Raw genomic sequence first — 21,912 nt, 5'->3', positions numbered from 1 at the left:
GTACATTATCATGTTAAGAAAAAGAGACCAGAACTGATCTCACTAGTGTTTTGAATCAAAACCTAGAAAAGGCAATAGAGATGTTTCTACTTCTTCCATTAAAACGTAAGTACTTACGAAGCAGAGTAGTAACACTTTGAGATTAATCACTGAAATAAAAGCAAGCAGGATGTGATTTGGAAAATTCTGAAGTCTAACCAAATAATTGGGATATAAACCATGTACATGCAAGTCCTTTTTCTCTGCTTTTGACCATTCCTAGAAGTATTTTCTGACCTGTTTTTGAATGTAAGCTCCTTCTTGGTTCCTCAGGCCCCTCAATTGGTTGGTCAGCAAGGAAAACTCGTGCCTGGTCCACAGCATTGAGAATGGCTTGCTCTTTATCCTTCAGTTCACGTCTCAGTGCCTTTTGGGAAGGGAAAGAAGAATGCATTTGTAACTTGACGTTGTGAACAATTCTCTGTTTTCAGCTCTCTGACTAGACCTGTCTAGTGAGTGAGTAACAACCAGTGTGTTGTTCAGACTGCAAGATAAAATGCAAATTTTACAAAACAAAAATGGCAAGAAATTAAGGTTGGAAGGCCAATTTTTATGAAACTGACTTGAAGAAATGAACACAAGAAAGGTGATGATGGTAGGTTTTCAAAAAAAACCAAGAGAAACTGAAAATACTGCATTAAACTTCTAAAATAAAAGTAAATTTAATGGGTTTATTGCTTTTAACAGAATAGCAATAATGTATAGTAGATTACTACAACAGACTTTACTTTTTTGATAACTGGTATAACAGCAAATTGCATCAACTGAAATTTCAGAAAATAATTTTATAAAATACTAAAAAATTTCAAAAATACTTTGCATTCTTTAGAAAATGAAACCTCTTGTTTCTGTTTCCTACTTATTTTTTTATTTATAAAATATGTAACAAAAAATTTTATTATGATAATACATTCTGATAAAACACCCTTCAAATTAGATAAAAATATTTTGATCCTTATTATGTAGAAACAATTGAGACTTATATACAGAAAGAAAATTATCAATTTTTCTTTAAGATTTTTTATGCTGATGGAAATGAATTTCAAGATATTTTGCTCTACAGCATTTATGACTTTTTTAAAGGTTTAAGTGTAACGAACCCTTTTTTAAAAAAAACAGCTGTAGTGTTACTTAGAAAGCATTTTCTTCCATTCGATATTTTAAGTATAAATCTGCACCACTTAGAAGGAATCTGCTTTTCCGGTTCTATTTGTATTACTTTCTACCCATAGAAACACAAAGGAAGATACTTTTTTTTAATTTTCCCAATATATTTTTAGCTCTAATTACAATATCCAAGCTTATTTTGCTGACACAGTTTGCTCAGGCCCCATTTGAGCTAGAGAAATGCATTTAGTGAGTGTTGACAACATTATTTAAGAAAATGAGTGTTTCTACTACAGAAAATTGTGAAAAACAGCTGCCATAGAAGTCTCACAACTGCTATCTTATTCCTTTCATTATTAAGTCTCTTGATGTTATAATCATAAAAAACACCTACCTCTTGACTTTAACTTAGCAGGAGGCAAGATGTATTTTCCCCCATTTCTCCCCCACTTTATTCCTTTATCTTTCTCATCTTCTCAAATACTTTAATTCTTCTAGTCCAAATAAAATAAATAAATAACCCCAACAAAAACTAATCACTGAAAACACACTAACCTCCATTACATTTAGGAATTGCATTATACAGTCCAACCTGTATTTGTAAATAACTACTGTATTTACACAAAAAAATTTCAGAACACATCTCTGAATACCTTTGCACAGCAATAATATTCTTTGTAGGATTCAGTATATACTACATGTAGTAAGAAATAAAAATTGCCGTTTAAAAACCAAGTCCTACATATCTGAAACAAAAAATACAGAAACTGAAGTATTGTGAAAACAACATTCCTGAAGAATCCCTTCAGATCATCACAGAATGTATCAATATTTTAATTTCACATTACACACCACAGAATAAGATGCTTCAAAGTCATCCATATTTTAAAAATCATTAAAATATTCTCTATGTGAGAATTTGTTTCAGAAGAAGGAAGACAGTAAGCGAACTTGTGTGGATGTATCAGTAAAACACAATCTTAACTTTGAATTTCTGTCAGAAACAGAGGGGCAATTACTTCACTGTGAGGTAGGAAATCTTTCTAGATTTACTTTTCTCCCCTTCATGCAATTTTCCAAATATTTCCAAAGCATACAAGAAAAGGAGACTAGGTTAGATTTGGAGCCTACTAAGAAATTTCATGCAGTTAGAAACAATCTAGAGATTGTTAGAGACATCTCCTTTGCTGTCTCTGCTGTTCACCTTCACATAGTGTGTTTCATCAATTTGCCCTGATCACCCTCAACAAAACTTCAATCAAGTCTGACCTAAGAGACCTTGGATTTAATTCTCCATCATCCTTGCCACTGAAGCTGTTTAAATTGAGGTTGACAACATGAAGATTTTAAGACTTTGGCCTGTATAGCTCATCAGCTATAAGTCATCCACGGCAAACCTTATTAATACTCTTGAAAGAACTCTCTTAGCATGAAAGAAACCATGCACTGAGATGGTAATGCTAAAATCATTTCGTAGTAAAGAAGAGTACCTTGACCACACCACAGACTTCCTAGATTATGGTTTATACACTTTTTCTTATGCCACAAATGCAGAAATTATTTTTGAACAGCTACTCACACTTCCCTAACTTTATTCCTTGTTTCTTAGCAATACTTCATGTATTTCCCTGTCTTTCTCTTTCTGTCAGTAAACAAGAACAGCAATGAGAGTACACAATGGAAGAATAGCCAAACATATCAATAGTATTCTCATTCCTTCCTCTGTGCAACAGAACAAAAAAAAGGCAACCCACTCATAAATCTGTTTCAAGCCCAAATATCACCTGTCTTGAATGGACAAAATAAAGATTTCATTGGAAAAATCACATCTACAAGAACACTACAGAGTAAAAGTAAGTCATAAGAAGCCCAGCAAAGAACATAAAACCTGCTACACTGAATTAGATTATTGTGTTAAAGATTTTTACTTAATAAGAAGTGCAATCATGTATTTTGGTGTTTTATTTAGTTTTGCAAAAGACCTCCCCAGTGGCTACTCAGAATGGATATCTTTCAGTAGAGAAGGATATTACTTCCTTCCCCCTTTGACATTAAGAACTAAAATACTTTAAGCATTTGTACACCTTTGAGTGTAGCACAGGTTTTGGTACAGGGAGAATTCCTCCCCTGCAGCTAGTTATACTTTTCAGGAAGAAAATTAGGAGAAAATTGGTACTAGAGTTCTGGTATAGATTAAATAAGTGAAAGTACGACAAAAGACTTGAGAGGTATCTCCAAACTTAACACTGAAACAGTCCACTAATAAGGTAAACACATGGATGCAAATATTTTTTGAGTTCTGTTGGGCATGCAGATGTGAAGACAAAATGAAAAAGTGAACACTGAGCAGAGAAATAACACTTATTTTCCCTACATTATGCTTTTCATTATTTATAAAAGTACAATACTATTTTAAAGCATATTGTTCATATAAAAAGAGTCTGTATGCAACTTTGGGCATAATTCATACCACCTTATTTCATACAACAATTCTAAACTGTAAAATTACTGTATACTTTCAGTAATGGATTAAAATAAAAACTTCACATTTCTCAGTAATCTGACAGTTGACAGACAAATAAATCCAACGTCTATACAATACAGTTTTCCTGCATTGGAAAATTCAGTCTTATTTCCTACATAAACCAAGACATGGATTTTTAAAGAGTCCTGGAGAAACCATTTAGACAGTTTTGATTCTTATAGAAGGGGAAAAAAACCCTGGAAACCTAAAATCTGGTGTGTTGATGTCAGCACAAACTGTTTCCAGAGCTGATCTTAAGCAGTACTAACCAAGAATAATTTTAAAAATCCTCCTTTGAAACCTGAAGAATTCTTCCACTGGACAAGGGCTCACAAAATGACACTTCTGAAGTGTCTTACACAGCATCACACAAAGTAACAACTATGATCAGCATTGCAGCATCCATTTTGCAGGTATAAGGGACATTCTTCAAGTTAGTCAACTATGGCAGAGTAACCCAGGACTCCACTAAAACATTCCTCCTCTCAGGGAAGAGAACAAAAGCTTTGGCTCCATGATTTACAACCGTTAGCTAATTATTTACTCTCCATTTTGATTTGTTCCTCTTTTAGTAACATTATAACTGTGGAAATTATATACCATTTGTTCTGTTATACCAAGATAATTGAACCAAGTTGCCCTCTCTTCATTAGAGATGCTTATGATTTCTAATATAAAACCCAACTCTTCTCACAAGCTAAGATTTTTAAAGGAATCTGCCTAAACCAAGCATTACAAAATTGCTGTTGGGAATGCTTTGTAGCTGAAGTTTTTTCCACTCCTGAAAAACCAGGAAGCTACAAAACCTTTGCTATTTGTGATTCTTTACACTGTTTAGTGTATCCTGCAAGCACTTATTTCCTTCAGCTGCACCTTAAAGTTATTTCCTTGGGCACAGTAAGCGGACTACTAATTTACAGCCTCTTTTTCTCTTTTGAATTGTACACATACAGAATAATTCAGGGAGCAAATCAGCTTAATAGTTCCAATAGATGAAGGCAAAGCTAATTTCAAAGAAAACACATGGGATGTTTCTTAAAATCAGAACATATTTAAATCAAGTCTCATTATGTACTCTTTCAAGGAAGTAAAGATGCATGTTACTGTAACTCGTGTCAGTTTAGCACACTGTAGCTTTACGTGCCAATCAGCAGCTCCTGTAGCATTTAATTACTTATTCATCTTTATTCTGCACCCAGCGCTTGAAAAACTCCTGTTACTTTTATACACTAAAATGAAAAAAAAAATCCGTGGCATATAATAGGACGGGGAGAATAAGTACGATGATTGAGAAAACTCAAAAAATGAAACGAGGAATTGTTTATAAAGATCACACAGAGATAAAGGTTGTGACTGAGTCTCTGCCAGCTGTCTGCATCCCTAAAGAATGAACTAGAATGAAAATAAGCATAGCATGCTTAAAAGCTGCTCCTTCACATCAGGCACTTTTTAATATAACATGTACACAAAAAACTTCAAAAGTGCTTTGGTCTCTGGACACATCTCTGCATAAAAGGCAGTTTTATAATGTATCTACCCCAGCTGATATAGAAAATATTCAAGTAAAGGGTAACATTTCATTTGAGACGGTGCAGGTCACCATGCATTTACCTTTTACTATCCCATACTTAACCTATTTGGTAAGAGAAATATTCTCTCTATTTGGAGAAAAATATACAACCATTAACACCTGGAGATACAAAGACACATGCAGCACATGGGACTTCAAAGATGAGACCAAATTCTACATGTTCTGATAAATCAGAGACAAACAATGACCAGAATAGGGAAAGAAAGGCAAATATCGGAGGAGGTGGGGGAGAAGAGGAAGCTGTTTGCTTCCATAACAAATATATATTGAGTATTTCAGATTTTTTTTTTTAATAGAAGAGTCTACGCAGCCATCTCAAAAAGGACCAAAGAGAAGTGTCAAAGGCTGCTAAATTGTCTCTCAGTTTACCATTTAACACTTGCTGCCTATATTGCTGTAGTGCCAATACAGAGTGTGCAAACAGGATGGCAACTACAAGGGTTCAACGTGAGTTTAGACCTGGAAGTCAAATCTATAGCAAATTCCTCTTTTTTGCCTGAAGGCACAACGAAATGAAACTAAACTGACAGGAATAAAAAAGCACAGATGTGGGTAAAAGAGAATTAGACTATGCATGCTGGTGATCTTTTACTAGAGGCAAATAATGTTAGCCTACTTAAGATTTTTCCTTTGATTTATCAAAACAGATGCTTCAGGCCAGAAATAGGTGTACTTCTTCACTAAGACTTATTTGTCCCCTGATAATTTCCCTTCCCACTCTGGTCTCTGGATAAGTGCATGTGCTCAGGGCTACTTACCAAAAATATCACCCACCTCCATATATGTATATGCATTAATAGACATTCACTACATAAAATAAGTATCTATAACTGACTCTCAACAAACTGCTTTGCAGTAGTACAGACAATAAGACAGAGGAAGGAAAGTATGCTGTATCATCTACTCTTCAGACTTAGGAACATGAAACATGAAGCTGTTGCTAACATTCTAAAAACCAATAAACTGACAATCTCAAACTGCATCTGTATATTTCTGTGACACACTTTAATTAAGAAAGGGGAACTGACTTCCTTCTAAACTTGTTATAGTAGTTCAAAACCAGTAAGGTTATTTTCTGCATTTCCAGCTAACAGCATTGTAAATCAGAAAAAGATGATTTGAAGAAGTTTGGAAAATTCTCACAATAGTCTTGCAGAGACTTTAAAAGGCCTCTGTTGTGCACTAGAAAAGAAGCCAATACTACAGCACAAAGGCAGAAGTAAACTTAACTGTCACACACACTGTATCAAAAAAGACATTAAAAGGCTATTCTTGAATAAAGAGTACAGGGATACACTTCTTAAAAATTAAACTAATGGGTTTTTTTTCACACAGTTAACAATTTGCCAAGAAAGAACCTCTTTAGTCTTTTTCAAAGAAAGAACTGCTGCAAGTCCTGCATTCCCTAGAGATCCTACAGGGTCTAAATCAAACTAGGGATGAAGGGAGACACTACTTAATTGAGCAAAGGTTACAAAAAATGAGGCATAATGATGTTCATTAATATGTCTTCCAGCACCAAAAATCTTATGTAACTTGATTTCATATTTCCTAGGCCACTGAAATGAGACTTTATTTGTGTTTCTAGGTCAATGATAACCAAGACTTCATTGCCCTGAGAATTTTGGAAGCTCAACAGAGCATACTCTTAGGCACTGGAAAACATGGAATGCCTGAAGGCTTTTCTTTTTTTCTTTTTAAAATCTATTTATTTATTTATATTTTTTTTAATATATGATTTGGAACTATGTTGAGGGGAAAAAACCCCACACCATGTATCCTTGAGCTGATGCCAAAAGCATTATCTTCAAAAAGATATGATTATTTTCTTGACTAAAACGTAATGTGAAGAGACAGATCTCAGTGTGTTAACACAAATTCCCTAATGAATGAACTACTGAAATCCTCAGAATCATAGCCATTCTGATCAGTGGAACTCTGTTGTGATTGGTTTGCTACACACTTAGTGCATTTCCACTGTACTAGCTTTGTTGGGTCTTTTTTCATTCTCCAAGAAAGTTATTTTTTTGTATTCAATCCTTATTTCACATTTCACTGTACAATAAGTACTACAAAAGTATCATACAAACAGTATAGAAGAAAATCTGCTAGTATATGCTTATTTTGCTTATCCAGAAAACTTTTAATCTAAGTGAGCATATTTTGGTTTAAATTCATTTTTTCAGCTAAAAAAGGGCATGAATCATTAAATTTGATGGCTTGAATAAAACTAAACAAAAGCAGTAGATTAAAACAGGTTTGTTTTATGCACAGGAAAAAAGTTATGTTTTTAACACAGCTTTTAGGAAAAAAGTATCTGTTTAACATACCTCAACAGGATTTAATACTGGAATTCATAGAGATTGTACCCCAGAGAATGCAAAAATGCCTGAATCAGAGTGTGGAGTTTAACAGAGGAAGAGAGAGGGAAGCTGTTGCAGCTTTCCACTCTCTGGGTGATGGAAGAAAAGTATTTACTTTTACACAACAGCAGTAATCACCCTGTTAGCAGTGGAACCAATGTTCAAATGCCAAACTGTCAGTAAAAACACATTCTGTTTTACTTCAAAAGGACTACAATGTGCTTTTGGTGAAGGAAAATTAATCCTACCAAACTTGACTATGGAAACATGACAGCTGTCTGATGTCAACAACCTTGGAAGACTTGACCTTTTTATATATTTTTTTTTTTTAAAGTACTCTGAGGAAAGCCATGACTAGGTTTCCAGGGCCAAAAGCAAAATGAGCATGCAGCTTCTAGCTTGGATTTTCCCGAAGAAGACTATTCCTATGAAGAGAGGCTGAGAGATTTGGGTTTGTTCAGCCTGGGGAAGAGACGGCTTCAGGGAGACTTTATAGAAGCCTTCCAGTACCAAAAGGGGCCTACAAGAAATCCCCCTCTTTGACTCACTGGTCCCATTTCTACACACTTTTGACAAAATGAATTGTCAGTGATCATTAAGGCAATTCTCCATCCTCTAAAGTATATGGAATTAGAATAAACTCCACTATCTATGCAACTCTGAGAAAAACACATCACAGATTTTCACAAAGAATCCATTTAAATTCTTGAAGACACAGTCTGTCAGGATTCTGTAAACCAGTAGTATCATCACAGACATTCTCATACACTTCTGATCAACACAAGGTGTTAAGAGAATTAATCCTCTCTACTTGCTACATTTTTCTTTTGCCTGTCCGTCCAAACCCTGCTACTGTCAGAAACAGGACAAGTACTTATATGAAACTTAGGGACAAACTAGAATCTTTATTTCTAACATGTACAAAACCTGGTGTTCAGACACCAGGGACTAACAATAAGAAATCAGCAAAGATGCAATGCCATTTTAAATTGTCTGCAAAAAAACCCCCTGAACAACCATGCAGGAAAAACATCACTCTACAATGCCAAGTAAAGCATTGAAGTGAGTCTATTTCAAAGGCTTTTGAAGATATCATACCCTCTAAAAAGCAACCTTCAAGACAAGGCAATACACCATCAAAATAAGGTTCCTCCCATTTCAGATGAAACTGTTTTGTAGAGCTGTCTGCAGAATAGAAGTTACATTTCTTCCACAGTCTTCATCAAAGCTGTATCTCCTTTAAAGAAGCAAAGGAAATTTATGTCCTCAATGCTAACTCTAATTAGTTTCAAATTGTGTAACTGTGCACTGCATGGCATATAACAGCATAGTGTCGGACAAGTTTTACTATTAAGTTCTGTAAAAGCTCACAAATGAGGTTTTCTTTATGGGTAACAACTAGTATAACTTCTGCTTTTTATGACAGAAAATATAGAAAATGGAGGACGGATAAAGACCAAAAGAAAAGTATTTTTCTTATGCGTCCTAAACATGCAACACCTCCGGCCTGACACAAGACACAAAACATCTGCTGCATATTAAATGGCTTATTATTTAATTGAGCAAGAGCCCTCAAATATCCTCTTAGCACTACCTATTTCCCTGCACACTCAACAGTAACCATCTACCTCTTCAACAAAAGAAGGACACACTCCTTTTTCTTTGCTTCTGGCAACAGACTGGCTTGGCTTTGCTTAACCTGTATGATTACTGACTACTGATGAACTGTCAGTATTAACAGGTCATTAGATTCTTGCTTCAAACTAAGATGATACCGCTATTAAGTTGGGTGCTGAACTGCTGTTAGGAGTAGTTAAACTCAGGTCAGCTTTTGCTCATTTTGTGTGATTAAAATTTCCTCTACATTTCTTAAAAAAAACCAAAAAATCAATGGGACAAGTCAAATATGTTTGGTATCATAAACTATTTCACTATTAAATGGTATCAATCATATTAATGCAGAGGTCTTGAGAAAGATTTTTAGTAATTGCAGTTCAGACTCCCAAGAGCAACTTTTCAGTATGCAGCATTACGAATACTCATTCAATATATAAAGATAGGACGCACTTCATGAGCATGTCCACGTCTCACAGAAGGGAGGTTTCCTGTACACCAGCCTCCTTAGTGCAAGGGTACATCAGCATCCTTGCCACTGAATTGTGATCACCAAAACAAAAATGAGTTGTACTACATGACATCACCTATGAATTATAAATAATCAGAAAAGTGAGATCACCGCAAGAAATCTCAGAGAAGCACCTCCTGTACGACAATTCCATAAGGGGAGGAATATTCCCCTGTCCAGGAGGAAGCAGTCACCAGAGCCCAGCTGAATGCTAAAGCAGCAAAATGCTAAAGACCAGTTGCAATTTGAGACAACCTCCAGTGTTCCTGTTCTGGTTTTTGGGTTCGGTTGTGTATACATGCATGCATACATGATAGAGGAGTGCTACTGGGAATCCTTTCAGAAGAAGAAATCCTGTCAAAGTTAATTACTCCTTTTCCTTAGTCACTGCAGTCTCATGGGTCATCTACCGCCACCACCTGCGTCTCCTAGAACGCTTCCATCAACGCTGCCTCCGTTCAATCTTAAACATCCACTGGTCAGATTATGTGACCAATACATCTGTTCTAGAGCAAGCAGCTGTCACAAGTATTGAGGCCATGTTACTGAGAACGCAGCTGCGATGGGCAGGGCACGTCTCAAGGATGAAGGACCACCGCCTCCCTAAGATCCTGCTCTGTGGTGAACTTGCCACTGGCTGCCGCATGAGAGGAGCCCCGAAGAAAAGATACAAGGACTCCCTGAAACAACATCTCAGCCTTGGCCATATTGATCACCATAACTGGTCTACTCTGGTCTCAAATCGGGAGGCCTGGAGACACACCATCTATAACGCAGCTGTCTCCTTCAAAAACACACGCAGGATCACTCTCGAGGAAAAAAGGCAACGCAGAAAGAACCGTGTATTGCAGAATACACCATCTAAGGAGTCTTTCTGTTGTGCCTTTTGCAATCGGATATGTCTGTCACGTATTGGCCTTATAAGCCACCAGCGTGCCTGTAGCAAATGTGGATAGAGCCTTCCCAAATCTTCGTTCGCGAAGCCTAGCCATGAGCAGTCTCTTTTCAGAAGCAAATGGTCTAGACAGACAACTGAATAATCACTAAACAGTCAACAAACTGTCCTCCTCACCTCCTTCTACTTCTATCCCCCCTTTTTGCTCTCCACTTTTCTGCTAAGTCTTCCCCTTTTTCAAAAGTATTTAAACTGACAGTGTCTTTGTAAAGCTTACACAACATAGTTGGTTACTGTGACAACAGATTATACTGATTTTCTGCTTTTGGTCACTTCTCCAAAATTTCCTGTCTCTGGATCATGTGCTAGTATATCCAACATCTGCTCAGTAGAGCAAGATTACTATAAAAGTAAATACTTTTTTTCCACTGCAAAAAATAAGTAGCATTTAAAATAGGAAATACTCTTCTCTGGGCAATTCTCCAAGCATTTATGGGAAAGACATGAGAAAGGAATACCCTAAGGGCAACGTCTCTTTTCCTCTGGTTAAGTCACTTCCTTCAGCTCATTTGAGCTGCCATCAGAAGTTACAGGAACACGAAAAAACAAAACTTGACACCTATGCCATGTCTGTACAAGGCAGTGGCATTTAAGAAAAAAAAAAAAAAAAAAGGGAAAACCAGGCAATCCTCAAGTGAAATATTTCACATATTCTGTGGCACAGCAGCAATGCAGCAGGTATCACAGCATAGTTGTGGTGGGCTTGGGTTTTGGTGTTTTTGGCAGGCTGGGTGCGCATGTTTGTTTTAAGCAGCAGAGACCTTTCCCTCATCATGAACCACACAGAACTTAAATAACAAAGACTTCTGCTGGGAGTTTTAAGCCCTCGTCAAACAAGGAACACCCAAACTTGTCATGACATGCAGTAGTCTGTGTTGCTTTATTAGTTCCATATATGCCTCTCTGACTTGTCCAATACAACAGCCTTGCTAGGTCTTTGTATTTTCCAAAAGATGGTCTAACAATATCTCATAAAAACAACAGAAAATCCAGCTGGACCTGTAAATTCAATTAAGGAAAAATGCAAAAAAAAAAAAAAAAAAAAAAAAAAAAAAAAAAAGTGCTGCTTTCAGTCCTTCCTAGTAATAAGAAACTAGGATTAAAATATCACTGGGCATTCATTATACATATATTAATAAAAAATACTGAGTAAGCCTGTTTGAAAACTGTCAGTGTTTGTCAAATACTGAGATCACCCAGTTACAGAGTCCTGTCCAACTGAGTTTGTTAGTTGATTTTAACAACCTGTTCCGGTTTTTTTTTCCAATAGAAAAAAAAATTGAAATTCAAATAATCCAGAGAAAGTTCTGCAAAATATCCACGGACAATAAAGACAAAATTTTGCCTTATATTCCCCTATCATAAGTTCTTATAATAGCTGTTCAGAAAAACCACATTCCTTGATTAAAAAATAATTCTATAAGAATGATTGTTAATTTGGAAAGAAAAAAAAAAGGTCCTACCGAAGGACATTATTATGTTGTCATTAACCATTTTTTAGATTTTTTTTTTAGATTTTTTTAGATTTTCTAGCCACTTTACAAAGTGGCTTTCTGCTTATGAGAAAAAAGTAATTTAATATAACCAACACTAACTTGGGGTCAATTAGTGAAAGATACTGGCACTTAAAAGAATACTTCCACGAAGTAGGACTATTAAATTTAACTCAGCTCCACAAATACTTTCCAATACAAGGTGGACACATTAGAGAGATCACAAGACAGACTTATTACTAATGCTCACTCACTTCATTTCCTTTCTCTGATGTGTTTCACCACTACGAAAAGCTTTTTTTTTTCAGCTCTTCAGGCAAAGAATTGGAATATTTTACATGCATCTTTTTAGAACTAGCATCTTTTAAATGGGATTTCTTTTTCTTTGGAATAAGAATCTGAAACTACAAAGACTTTCTCATTAAAAAGCAAAAAAGAACCTAAAAGCATACAATCAAATTGGTATTTTTAGTCCTCAATACTTAGAAACAAGCTCTATGCCATGGAAAAGTTACCTAGTAAGGGTATTGAGAGAAGTAGACACAGTAAGTAAAATGCTGAAAGTATAAACAATAATACCGAGAATCAACCCAGGAAATGTCTTAAAATCAAAAACTACAATTGGTTTTAGTGACTGGATGCCAAAGAATATTTCAACATATATATAACAATTTCCAAGAAATGGAAATTATCAACTTAAATCCATTTAGCAAAGAAACTGAAAACATGTAATGCATGTAAATGCAGCAAGACACCTATACACTGGTCCCTTTTCTCAGAAACCCTTAACGACAAGTATACTCCAAAAAATACGGATTTTAAAAACGGTAAAGGAATTTCACTGAGTTAGTTCATTCATATTGTATTTAGTAATCAGGTGCTCTAGCTTCAGTGCTTCTAACTTAGAAAAGATTTCTTAGAAATCTCTTCACATTGGTCTACAAGCATAATCAAAATGCAGTATTCACATGTATTCACAATGTAGAGATTTTTAGATCATACCCATCCATCTTAGCATTTAACGGTTTTTTTTCCAGAACAGCATTAAACAATGTGATTCACATCTGACCTGTGTCTGTTCTTTAGTTTTCTCTCCAGCAAGAAAAGTACCTTTGTTTTACACACAATGGGGTTTTGTTTGTTTGTTTTATGTACTGTGCTGTGTTTACCACTAGCCCCTCCTTCATGGATTTAGTGTTAAGAAAGATAGCTTCCTCCTCTTCCAGTGTTGCTGCACCATCACCACCACAAAAAGTTTAAGTAGGAAGACACAGGTGAAAAAAACATTTGGGTAACTGCAGCCAAGCAACCATGCTTACTGGACTAAGAATCTCGTAGCAGCCAGAAATGTCAGAAGGCATTATCTGCATGATCATACAAAAGAATACAAGATCATCAGAAATGATGGCCCCAAATGAGGCTGACCTATTGAAAATGAGTAATTTCAACCAAGCATGACTGCTTTGTAGCTTCAGACTCAGCATGCTTCTCTCTGCCCATACACATCACCTCCTCTCTGCTCAGCTCTGTCCACTGCATGTGAGACACCTTCAAGCATCACAAATACAGCACAACAGAGAAAAATGTGGATTGCTTGCACATCGTTGGTGTTAAAGAAGCTGCTACACGGTCAGTGCTCATACATGCAGATAACAAGCACCACTGCAGAATGAACTGATCTTTGTAGAATGCCAACACAAAATTAAGTGCAAAATGTCAGATATATGGAATTCAGGGAATCTTTCATCAGGCTCCTTTCTCCAAGAAAGGCTCATACCATCACAGCACATCACTGGGCTCTAGCAGTGATCACAGAAGGAAAGCTGTAGCAAAGTTTAAGACTTCTATTAAATAAAAGTAGTGTGGCTTGGGCTTGGTTATTTATTATTGAAAATAGTAGTTCATCATTTAGCTCAATTTTTCAGTGTAGTCCTTTGACATGGAAAATTGGATATAAATTAGGTATGCACAACTCCAAAAGCACCTTTCTGGCTAGTTTGTATTTATGTATATTCAGCACTAATCATCTTGTCACTATGAATGGAATAGTTTCATTTAAAATACACATAATAGTAAGGATGCACACCGAGTTAACCAGAAAGTGAAGGGGTCATGACAGTTTTGCTGCAGTGACAATGGCAGTCTGATCATATGCTCGTGTACTCTTCTTTCCTCAATACCCTTCATACTTTGAATGACTCATGTCAGTCAAATGTAACAAAAAGAAAGATTTGCTCTGTATTTCCTTTACTTCCTCATTATCCAGAGAACAAGCCAAACACATCTGTAAGACAGAATGTGTGAAAATCATTGTAGCTTTTCAATTTTGTAGGCTCATCTATTTACTGCCTACCTCATAAACATTAAAGATGCGCTTATTCTAAAACGGTCCTTTCCAAGTTCAGGAAATATAACAAGAATGTTATGCTACATTTATGAACATGGTAGTAAAATGAGGAATGACGAAGTACCGATACCATAAAGGAAGTTTTGGAGTCAGAGAAGGAAAAATACCCCAGTACTCCTTTGAGCCTGTGCTCAAGTACTTTCAAGTGCCTCACTCCCAACTTTCTACACCCGGGACTGCATATAACTCACACACAGGCACAATGAAATTCAAATTCCCTGTGGGAGTCCTCCTCATATGCAGAAATGCAGTGGAAAAATGTCCAAGTTTGTGTATGCTGCAAGAACACTACAAGTGCTGTCAGAAAGATCTCTACAGAGGCTAATTTCTCTTACTGAAAAACTCACTTGTTACTAGCATAGGTATCTGTGATGCCCTGCTGGAAAGACACGATCATCTGTTATGTACCCAAGGAAAAATAGAAACAGTTTGATTTTCAGGAACTCACAGAGAATGGAGAACTAATAAAGACAGACTTATCAAACACTCTTCAGCAAGGGAAAATACAGGAAGATGCTATTCCCTCTCCAGTCTGGATTCAGGACCTTTCAACTTTTTAAAACCTCAGCAGTATGGAGGTTAACAGATTTGTCTTACCACTGGAAGTCTGTCAGATTTTCAGTTTCCTACACCTCCTACATTTTCCCCAGGGAAGAAGCCTGCTGCAGAGAGTTGGCATGACGATAGCATGGCTGCTCTGTGACTCTGGGAACAGCAACAGAAGCAGAACATGCAGACACTATTCATGCTTCACATTAACTACTGTATAAGACTGTGGTAGGACTTTGTACAGCTTCTATAATACCCCAAAGGCCTCATGTGCCAAATCCAACATTTCCATCTTTCAACTTGATCCACAAGAGCAGTGCCAGAAACAGAAGCTGTTTGTCGATTCAGGCAAGTCCCTCACACACAAAGGAGGGCAAAGAGATGATGCCTGTTGGCCAAAGGGGAAGAAAAGTTTTCACATATTTGCCTAGGGGAGAAGCTACACTTGAAGTTTCTTAAGTGCCGATTAAGGGCGCTAACAGACAGCTGTCAAACCTCTGAGAAACACCAGAAATTCAACCATGGGAAAATGTGCCAAAATACACAAAGACACTGATCATGTATTTTCACATCTAGAATTCCATTAGAATAAAAATTATGTTGTTTAATCAAACCAACCTGGGTCCAAACACCAGTTTAAGCTCACTTATCACATAATTTTATAAGCATATTCATTATTCCAAGAGCAGAGGTGTACAGTGATAAAAACCCTCCTATGGACAACTATTCTTAGTTTTTTGTTTTTCTCCCTCTTTCCTCACTTTTTATTGATTCCAGAGCTTTGTCACAGATTGTAAATAGTCTTATGTTTAAAACAAAAATGCAGAGTTTCAACACATTCAGTTTGTGCCACTCAAGTAAGACTTTGAGGAAAAAAATAAAACCAAGTCCTGCATGTTTTTGCAATTTCCCCTCTAGCTACCTATACAGCACTCAGAGTAGCCTCCTTCAGCTTTCTTCTTATTCCAACAGCCCAAAAGAGCATCATCAGGCTTTGCAATCCAAAAGAAAAAAAGCAAAACTGAAATAGTATTTTCTGTCAACTTCACATGAGTAGATTAGCTCCAGGCACTTTTGAAAAGCATCCAAACAGTGCTTCTGTCAGCTGCATTTGTTGTCTCAACCTTGAAATCATTAGCAGTTTTGGAGCTCAATTCTCTGTCAAAAGCATAACAGACTTAAATTTTAAATTTTTGAAATAGAATTCTCTAATCCTTATGACAAATACACATCTCCCTTCTCTGTGTATTTAATTAGCAAAATATGTAGATTTCTACATATGTTAAAAGTGCTGCTAAACATGAAACAACAGATCTATTCAAGAAACCCAGCACTGCCTGTTTTAATGACTCAAGCCCAGAAAGTTTTTCCTAGCTGTAGAAAAAGCCTAATAAACTCAGAAAATCATGATTCTCAAATACAATTTAGGTTACAATTATTCAGTAATAACTTTCACTCCCAGTTTAGAGGATTCTGAGTCACTCCTGCAGCAGGGAGGAGGGCAGAGGCAGGGCAGCAGAGGGGGAGGTTAATCGGAATCTACCTTTTAGCCAAAGCCTGGCGCCTTGTTTCTATTATCAGTGACTATGGCTCCCAAAAGCATCCCTACTCAGCGTGATGGCAGATGTCAGGATGAAGTATTGCTCAGTGTCTCTGTGCTTCAAAACTCAAGATAGAAAATCACGTGCACAAGGTAAAATTGTCAGACATCATCAATAATTATCTAAAAATTACGCCCTCCCCTCCCTTGCATTTATTTGATAATAAAAATATTTTTACAATCAGTCTTCCCTCTTCTTTCAGGGCATCAGAATGTTATAGTTTAAGCATTTTGTTCAGTTGGAGGGCTTCTTCTCTGGCTTGAATCTGATCCCTTAATGGTAGTGAATGCTTACACAAACTTCTAGCCTATCTCCTCTGAGGCAAATTGATCACTCAAGAAGATGGAACCACAAAACAGAAAATGTACTGTTACTTGAAAAAATAAAAAGAAAAAATAAAGACTTCATATCAGGTTGATTCCAAGGTGAACAAATGTAGACTGTATAAACTGTAGAGCAAGGGGAGAAAAATTTTAGATGACCTGCACTAATATTTAACTGAAAAAGTGATGTATTTGTTCCAGCAATTTCTTTTAAACTATCTCATTTACTATTCCCTCTTCTGATACTGCTAATATTAAATTCTCACTGACTTGTTTCACTGACTTACTGAAAAATATACTAATAAAAGTAGTAATTGGGTTCAATTATTGAAGTCTCTGTTGGTATTGAAAACTTTAATTTACACCCAACTAAATCACAGTTACAACAGCAGGCATTTTTAATGACTATTTATAAAATGATAAGCACAATCCTTTCATTAATCAAGATATTTTACTTTATATTTTAAAAATTCTTCAAGCATGGAAGTTGCAAACCAGCTGCTTCAAGGGAGAGGAATTCTTCTGCGTTTTTTTTTTCTTTTTTAATCTATTCCATTACCTATATTAGGATGTCCAGACCAAAAATTATTTAGCAATGCAGACAGAATTCACTTCAACCCCCCCCCCAAAATAAAGCTATCAAAACATTTATTTAATGATTTATGGCTTTTGTTTACTATCTCTAAAGCTTATAAATATTGTCTGCAAAAACAAAATTGCTGACATCAATATTATGAAACTGACTGGGAAATATCACTGGCATATTGAGTTATACCATCCAACACTGGCATAAATATTCTTTTCTCTCCATTTACACATTCATTGAACAAGAAACATCTAAAACATTAAAATTGTACCATAAAATACATAAATTAGTATTAATAGCAGCTATTAAGTTCTTTGAGAAGAGGTTTGAAATGTTCTCTCTCACTACAGCCTACACCTGTGCATTTAAGTATCAACCCACATTGTCCAGAAGTTCAGCAGAACTATGCAGCTTCCCACATGCCCCCAAAGTCTGTCCTATGGAGAAATAGGGCATAAGGATAACAAACAGCAGCCATGTAACATTAGTATAATCACAGTCAGTAATAGTATGGCACCTCTGACTATCAAAAACTAGAGTTAAGGCTTATCTTCATTCACCGCAGAACCAGAAGAGGTTGCTCACGTCACAGAAATTACTGCACACATATTCTCTTATTTGGCAGAGTGGGCTACAAAGTTTCACATCCAGTTAATATAAAGCAGTTGCAATCACTTTAGAAAACAGTAGCTTCACTACTAGCCCTGACATAATGTTACAGTATCGTTAAGCAACAAGATAGAAAGGACTCTCGAGAAAACTTTGATTTTGTACAGGATGCTCTTAAAGTGTTGTCACACATTACAGGGGACTTAATTATAAGATGACCAACCAAGCATGTAAAATCGCTTCTTAGTAATAAATGGGTGATTGTGAGAACAACATTGCACTACTTCCAGAACAAGGTGCCTAAAGAAACACCTAAAAACCAAGACACGAACCTAAAAAAACCCAACCCCCATAAGCAACAACCACCTCACTACTCAAATACTTTCTATCTAAATTACACCACAGTCAATAGAATTCAGTAAACTATTGATTAAAAAAAAGTAACTCTAGGGAATGACTGCAGACACTGCAATCCTATCAGGCATAGCACTATATAGAGGAATTGTACTTGTACCTTACTACTGAAACCCCAAGCTCTTATGATGTGAACAGTCACTGATGATACTTAAAGTGACACAAGGAATGCAGTCGTGCTACTGACCTCACAAGATGAGCATTCAGGTTCTAAACGTGATTAAAAGAAAAAAACTAATCTTTTCCCCATAACAACTAACCAATCTGGATAAATCTGTAAGTGGTATGTAAGAACCTCCAGCAGCTGACAGTGTAGGAGTGGGAATCCCAGACCCAGTACAACACTCTTCTGAAAAGCAAGACTGAATTCACACTGCAGGAAACCCATGTCAGCACAAACATAACCTCCAGCAATTTTCCTAAAAAGAATGCTCCAAATTTTTAAGCATCATTTTTGGTTTGGACACCCTTTGGTATATTAAGTTGAAAGACTAGACAGACATTCAGAAAAGAAAGCTGCTTCTAGTAACATTCCTAGCAGTTTCCCAGTCCCTCAGACAACCATCCTGCAGGAGAGAAATTCACTGAAAACCAGATTGGAAGACACAGATGTATGGTAACTGTCAAGAAACAACTATTAGCTAAGTAACTAACAGCAAGATTACTTCGCCCATTAAACCAATACTTACCCTTGCATTCCAAAAATGCAACAAAACAAAAAGGCTAAACTAACAAAAAAGTATAAGAAAAGCAGAACCCCATCCCCTCTCCTATTTTGTACATATATTTTGAAGCCTAGCCTTTAATCTCTAGAATCTGCATGAAAACAGGAGTGGGCGGCTGCCATGGAAACACAATTTTCCCAATTTATGATTTTCTGATGTTTCTAGGGTGGATTACTGACTGTAATAAACAGGGATTGAGGTTTCAATAGTTCAGGAGTTAACTGGAATAAATATTTTTCTTCCCTAAAAAGTCTGACTGCACCAGCAAAAAACCCAGGATCTAGATTAAAATGTTCTAACAGAAAATAAAACAGATTTTTCACGAGTTTCCATCTGCAAATGCAGACAGTTTCAGAACGATTTTAACACAGCAACAACCTCTCTGTTTGTGTATACTTAAGAATAGGGAGTGCATCATAAACTAATGATCTTGTTCAGTTTCTCCAAAACAGTAATGCACCGGGGACTCTGCCCATTGAGAACACACGACGAAAGACAATAAAACTCTACAGCACTTGCACACAATTCATATGGACAATAGCAGTTATATAAAGAGTTTCTTAAGATTTTCAGCAATCCCTGCAAGCTCCATTCTACACCTTGAATGACAAGTGAACAGTTTTGCTAAATAGACTATGTTTCTTCTTAGTGGTCCTATTTATCAAAATAGATTACAGAGAAATCAAGGAGAGATGAGAAGCTTCTGTGACTACACAGAAAGAATCTCAAACTGGTGTTAGAATATGAAAGGTATGAGCAGGACAAACAGTTTTCCGCTCTACCTAATACAGGCTATGAAAGCTCCTGAAAAAAATATGGCAATGGATACTATATTACTGTGGTTCTCTAGCAGCACCCTCCAGGTGGAAAAACAGATTCACTGCTGCTGTGCCAGTGTTTTTTTCCTGGCTCTCTGCCTTTGGAAAAACAGACCTCAGCAAAAAAAATACTGGCATTCAGAAAAACGCCCTGTCTCATTTACTTGTACCAGTCCACTTCTGTGATCCAGTGTGAGAGCTCATCTGTGCATGTATTGCCCTTAGGTTTCGAGTGGTACCCAGCATTTTTGATGCAACTGAAACACCAACTATCTTTAAAAAAAAGCATAGACAAACTGAAAACCCTGAACACTTCTCTGGGCAGTTCCAGCTTAGAAAAAAAAGTCTTGGGTGTTTCATACAGGTAGGTAGCTGAAACGATTTGCTTAATGTGCAGCTGAAAACAAACAAACAAACAAAAAAAAAATATTGAGCATCATCAGATAGGACAAGACAAAAAGCCAGTGTTTTACTACAGCATAAAATCTTGATGCAACTTCATCCTAATTATCACATGCAATAGCAGTCACTTCACCTCCATAAGGATATAGCGGAGTCAGAAGAACACTGCAAGATGAACAACAACACAGGTAGCTAAGGGAAAACAGTGGCTGCCTTGTGGGTAGAGATCAAAAATGGATCACTAATACACCTGCGTTCCATCACCTTCACTGGTTGTGCTTGTGGCGCACCCTTGCAGGTCAGGCCACAGACAGTAATCATCTTGCAGCTCAAGACACAGGACTGAAAACAGATGTCCGGTACATTTCCAGTGCATCAACATATTACAAGGTTTCATTAGTAGTAGATGAGCCACTGCTAATAATGATGGAAGAAGAGTGTTTTTTTGGGATGTGAAACAAGATACCAGAGAAAGAGGCACTGGACTCATCACAGCCTTTTAAAGACAAAGAAAAAGGCTGATTGCTGTGCTGTTTCTGCAGTGTAAGTCTAATTTCTGTCACATACATTTTCCTCCACAGCAATGTCAGAATGTCCTCCTAGGTATTTGAGGATATCTAAAAACCTTCAGTAAGAATAGACTTTATTCAGTGGTTTGCAAAAGATCCAGTCAGGTTCTAAAAATTTATATAGGAGTCTTTGATTAAAATAAATAAGACACTGGTTCCTCAGAAAAGAGCAACATGAGCTGTATACATCAAAATTATAGTATTAAAAAGGCAACCCCACAGAAATATTTTATTTATTGTACTGGAAAAGTGTTTATGAATTGTTTTTTCTACAATAAGGCAATCTGCTTTACTATGCAGTAGTGACAGAATAATTTGTTTTTTCATTATCCAGGTTATTTATTATTTTAAGTACTGATCTGTTGCAATTTTCCTGACTTATCACAAGACAAGTGCACTTCTAGGAACAAGATGAAATGCAAGAAGAAGAAACACTTTTTTTGTCAAAGTTAAAAATACACTGCACTTGCATCCTAATTTAACATCTCATTCTTTGTGGCATGCTTTTGTTTACACATCATTCTTTTGGAGAAAAAGTCCAGGAGAGCAGTGACACACACCTGAAACATTCAGGTAACACACAAATCAGTTTGAGTAAATCCTTAGCGAGCAATAGATCTAAGTCAGACGGTCCACTTGAGAACTCTCATTTAACTTCAGGCATTAACTACGCTCTCCTGTAACAAAATATCTCCACCCACAATTTCCACCT

The 21,912-nt window shown here is 36.4% G+C and overlaps 1 protein-coding gene across 8 annotated transcripts in view; it reads right to left on the bottom strand.

The window, feature by feature from the left end:
- Positions 1 to 21,912, bottom strand: part of UTRN (utrophin) — a 368,451-nt gene that overhangs the window by 96,185 nt on the left and 250,354 nt on the right. For all 8 annotated transcript variants that reach the window (XM_017813718.1, XM_017813716.1, XM_017813719.1 and 5 more), the window contains one exon: positions 277 to 406. In XM_017813718.1, the coding sequence (XP_017669207.1) occupies positions 277 to 406 (130 nt within the window). The remainder of the gene's footprint in view (positions 1 to 276; positions 407 to 21,912) is intronic.

The sequence above is a fragment of the Lepidothrix coronata genome, unplaced genomic scaffold (assembly GCF_001604755.1).
Source record: "Lepidothrix coronata isolate B3197 unplaced genomic scaffold, Lepidothrix_coronata-1.0 Scaffold42, whole genome shotgun sequence".
NCBI lineage: Eukaryota > Metazoa > Chordata > Aves > Passeriformes > Pipridae > Lepidothrix > Lepidothrix coronata.
This window is presented reverse-complemented; position numbering and strand designations above follow the sequence as displayed.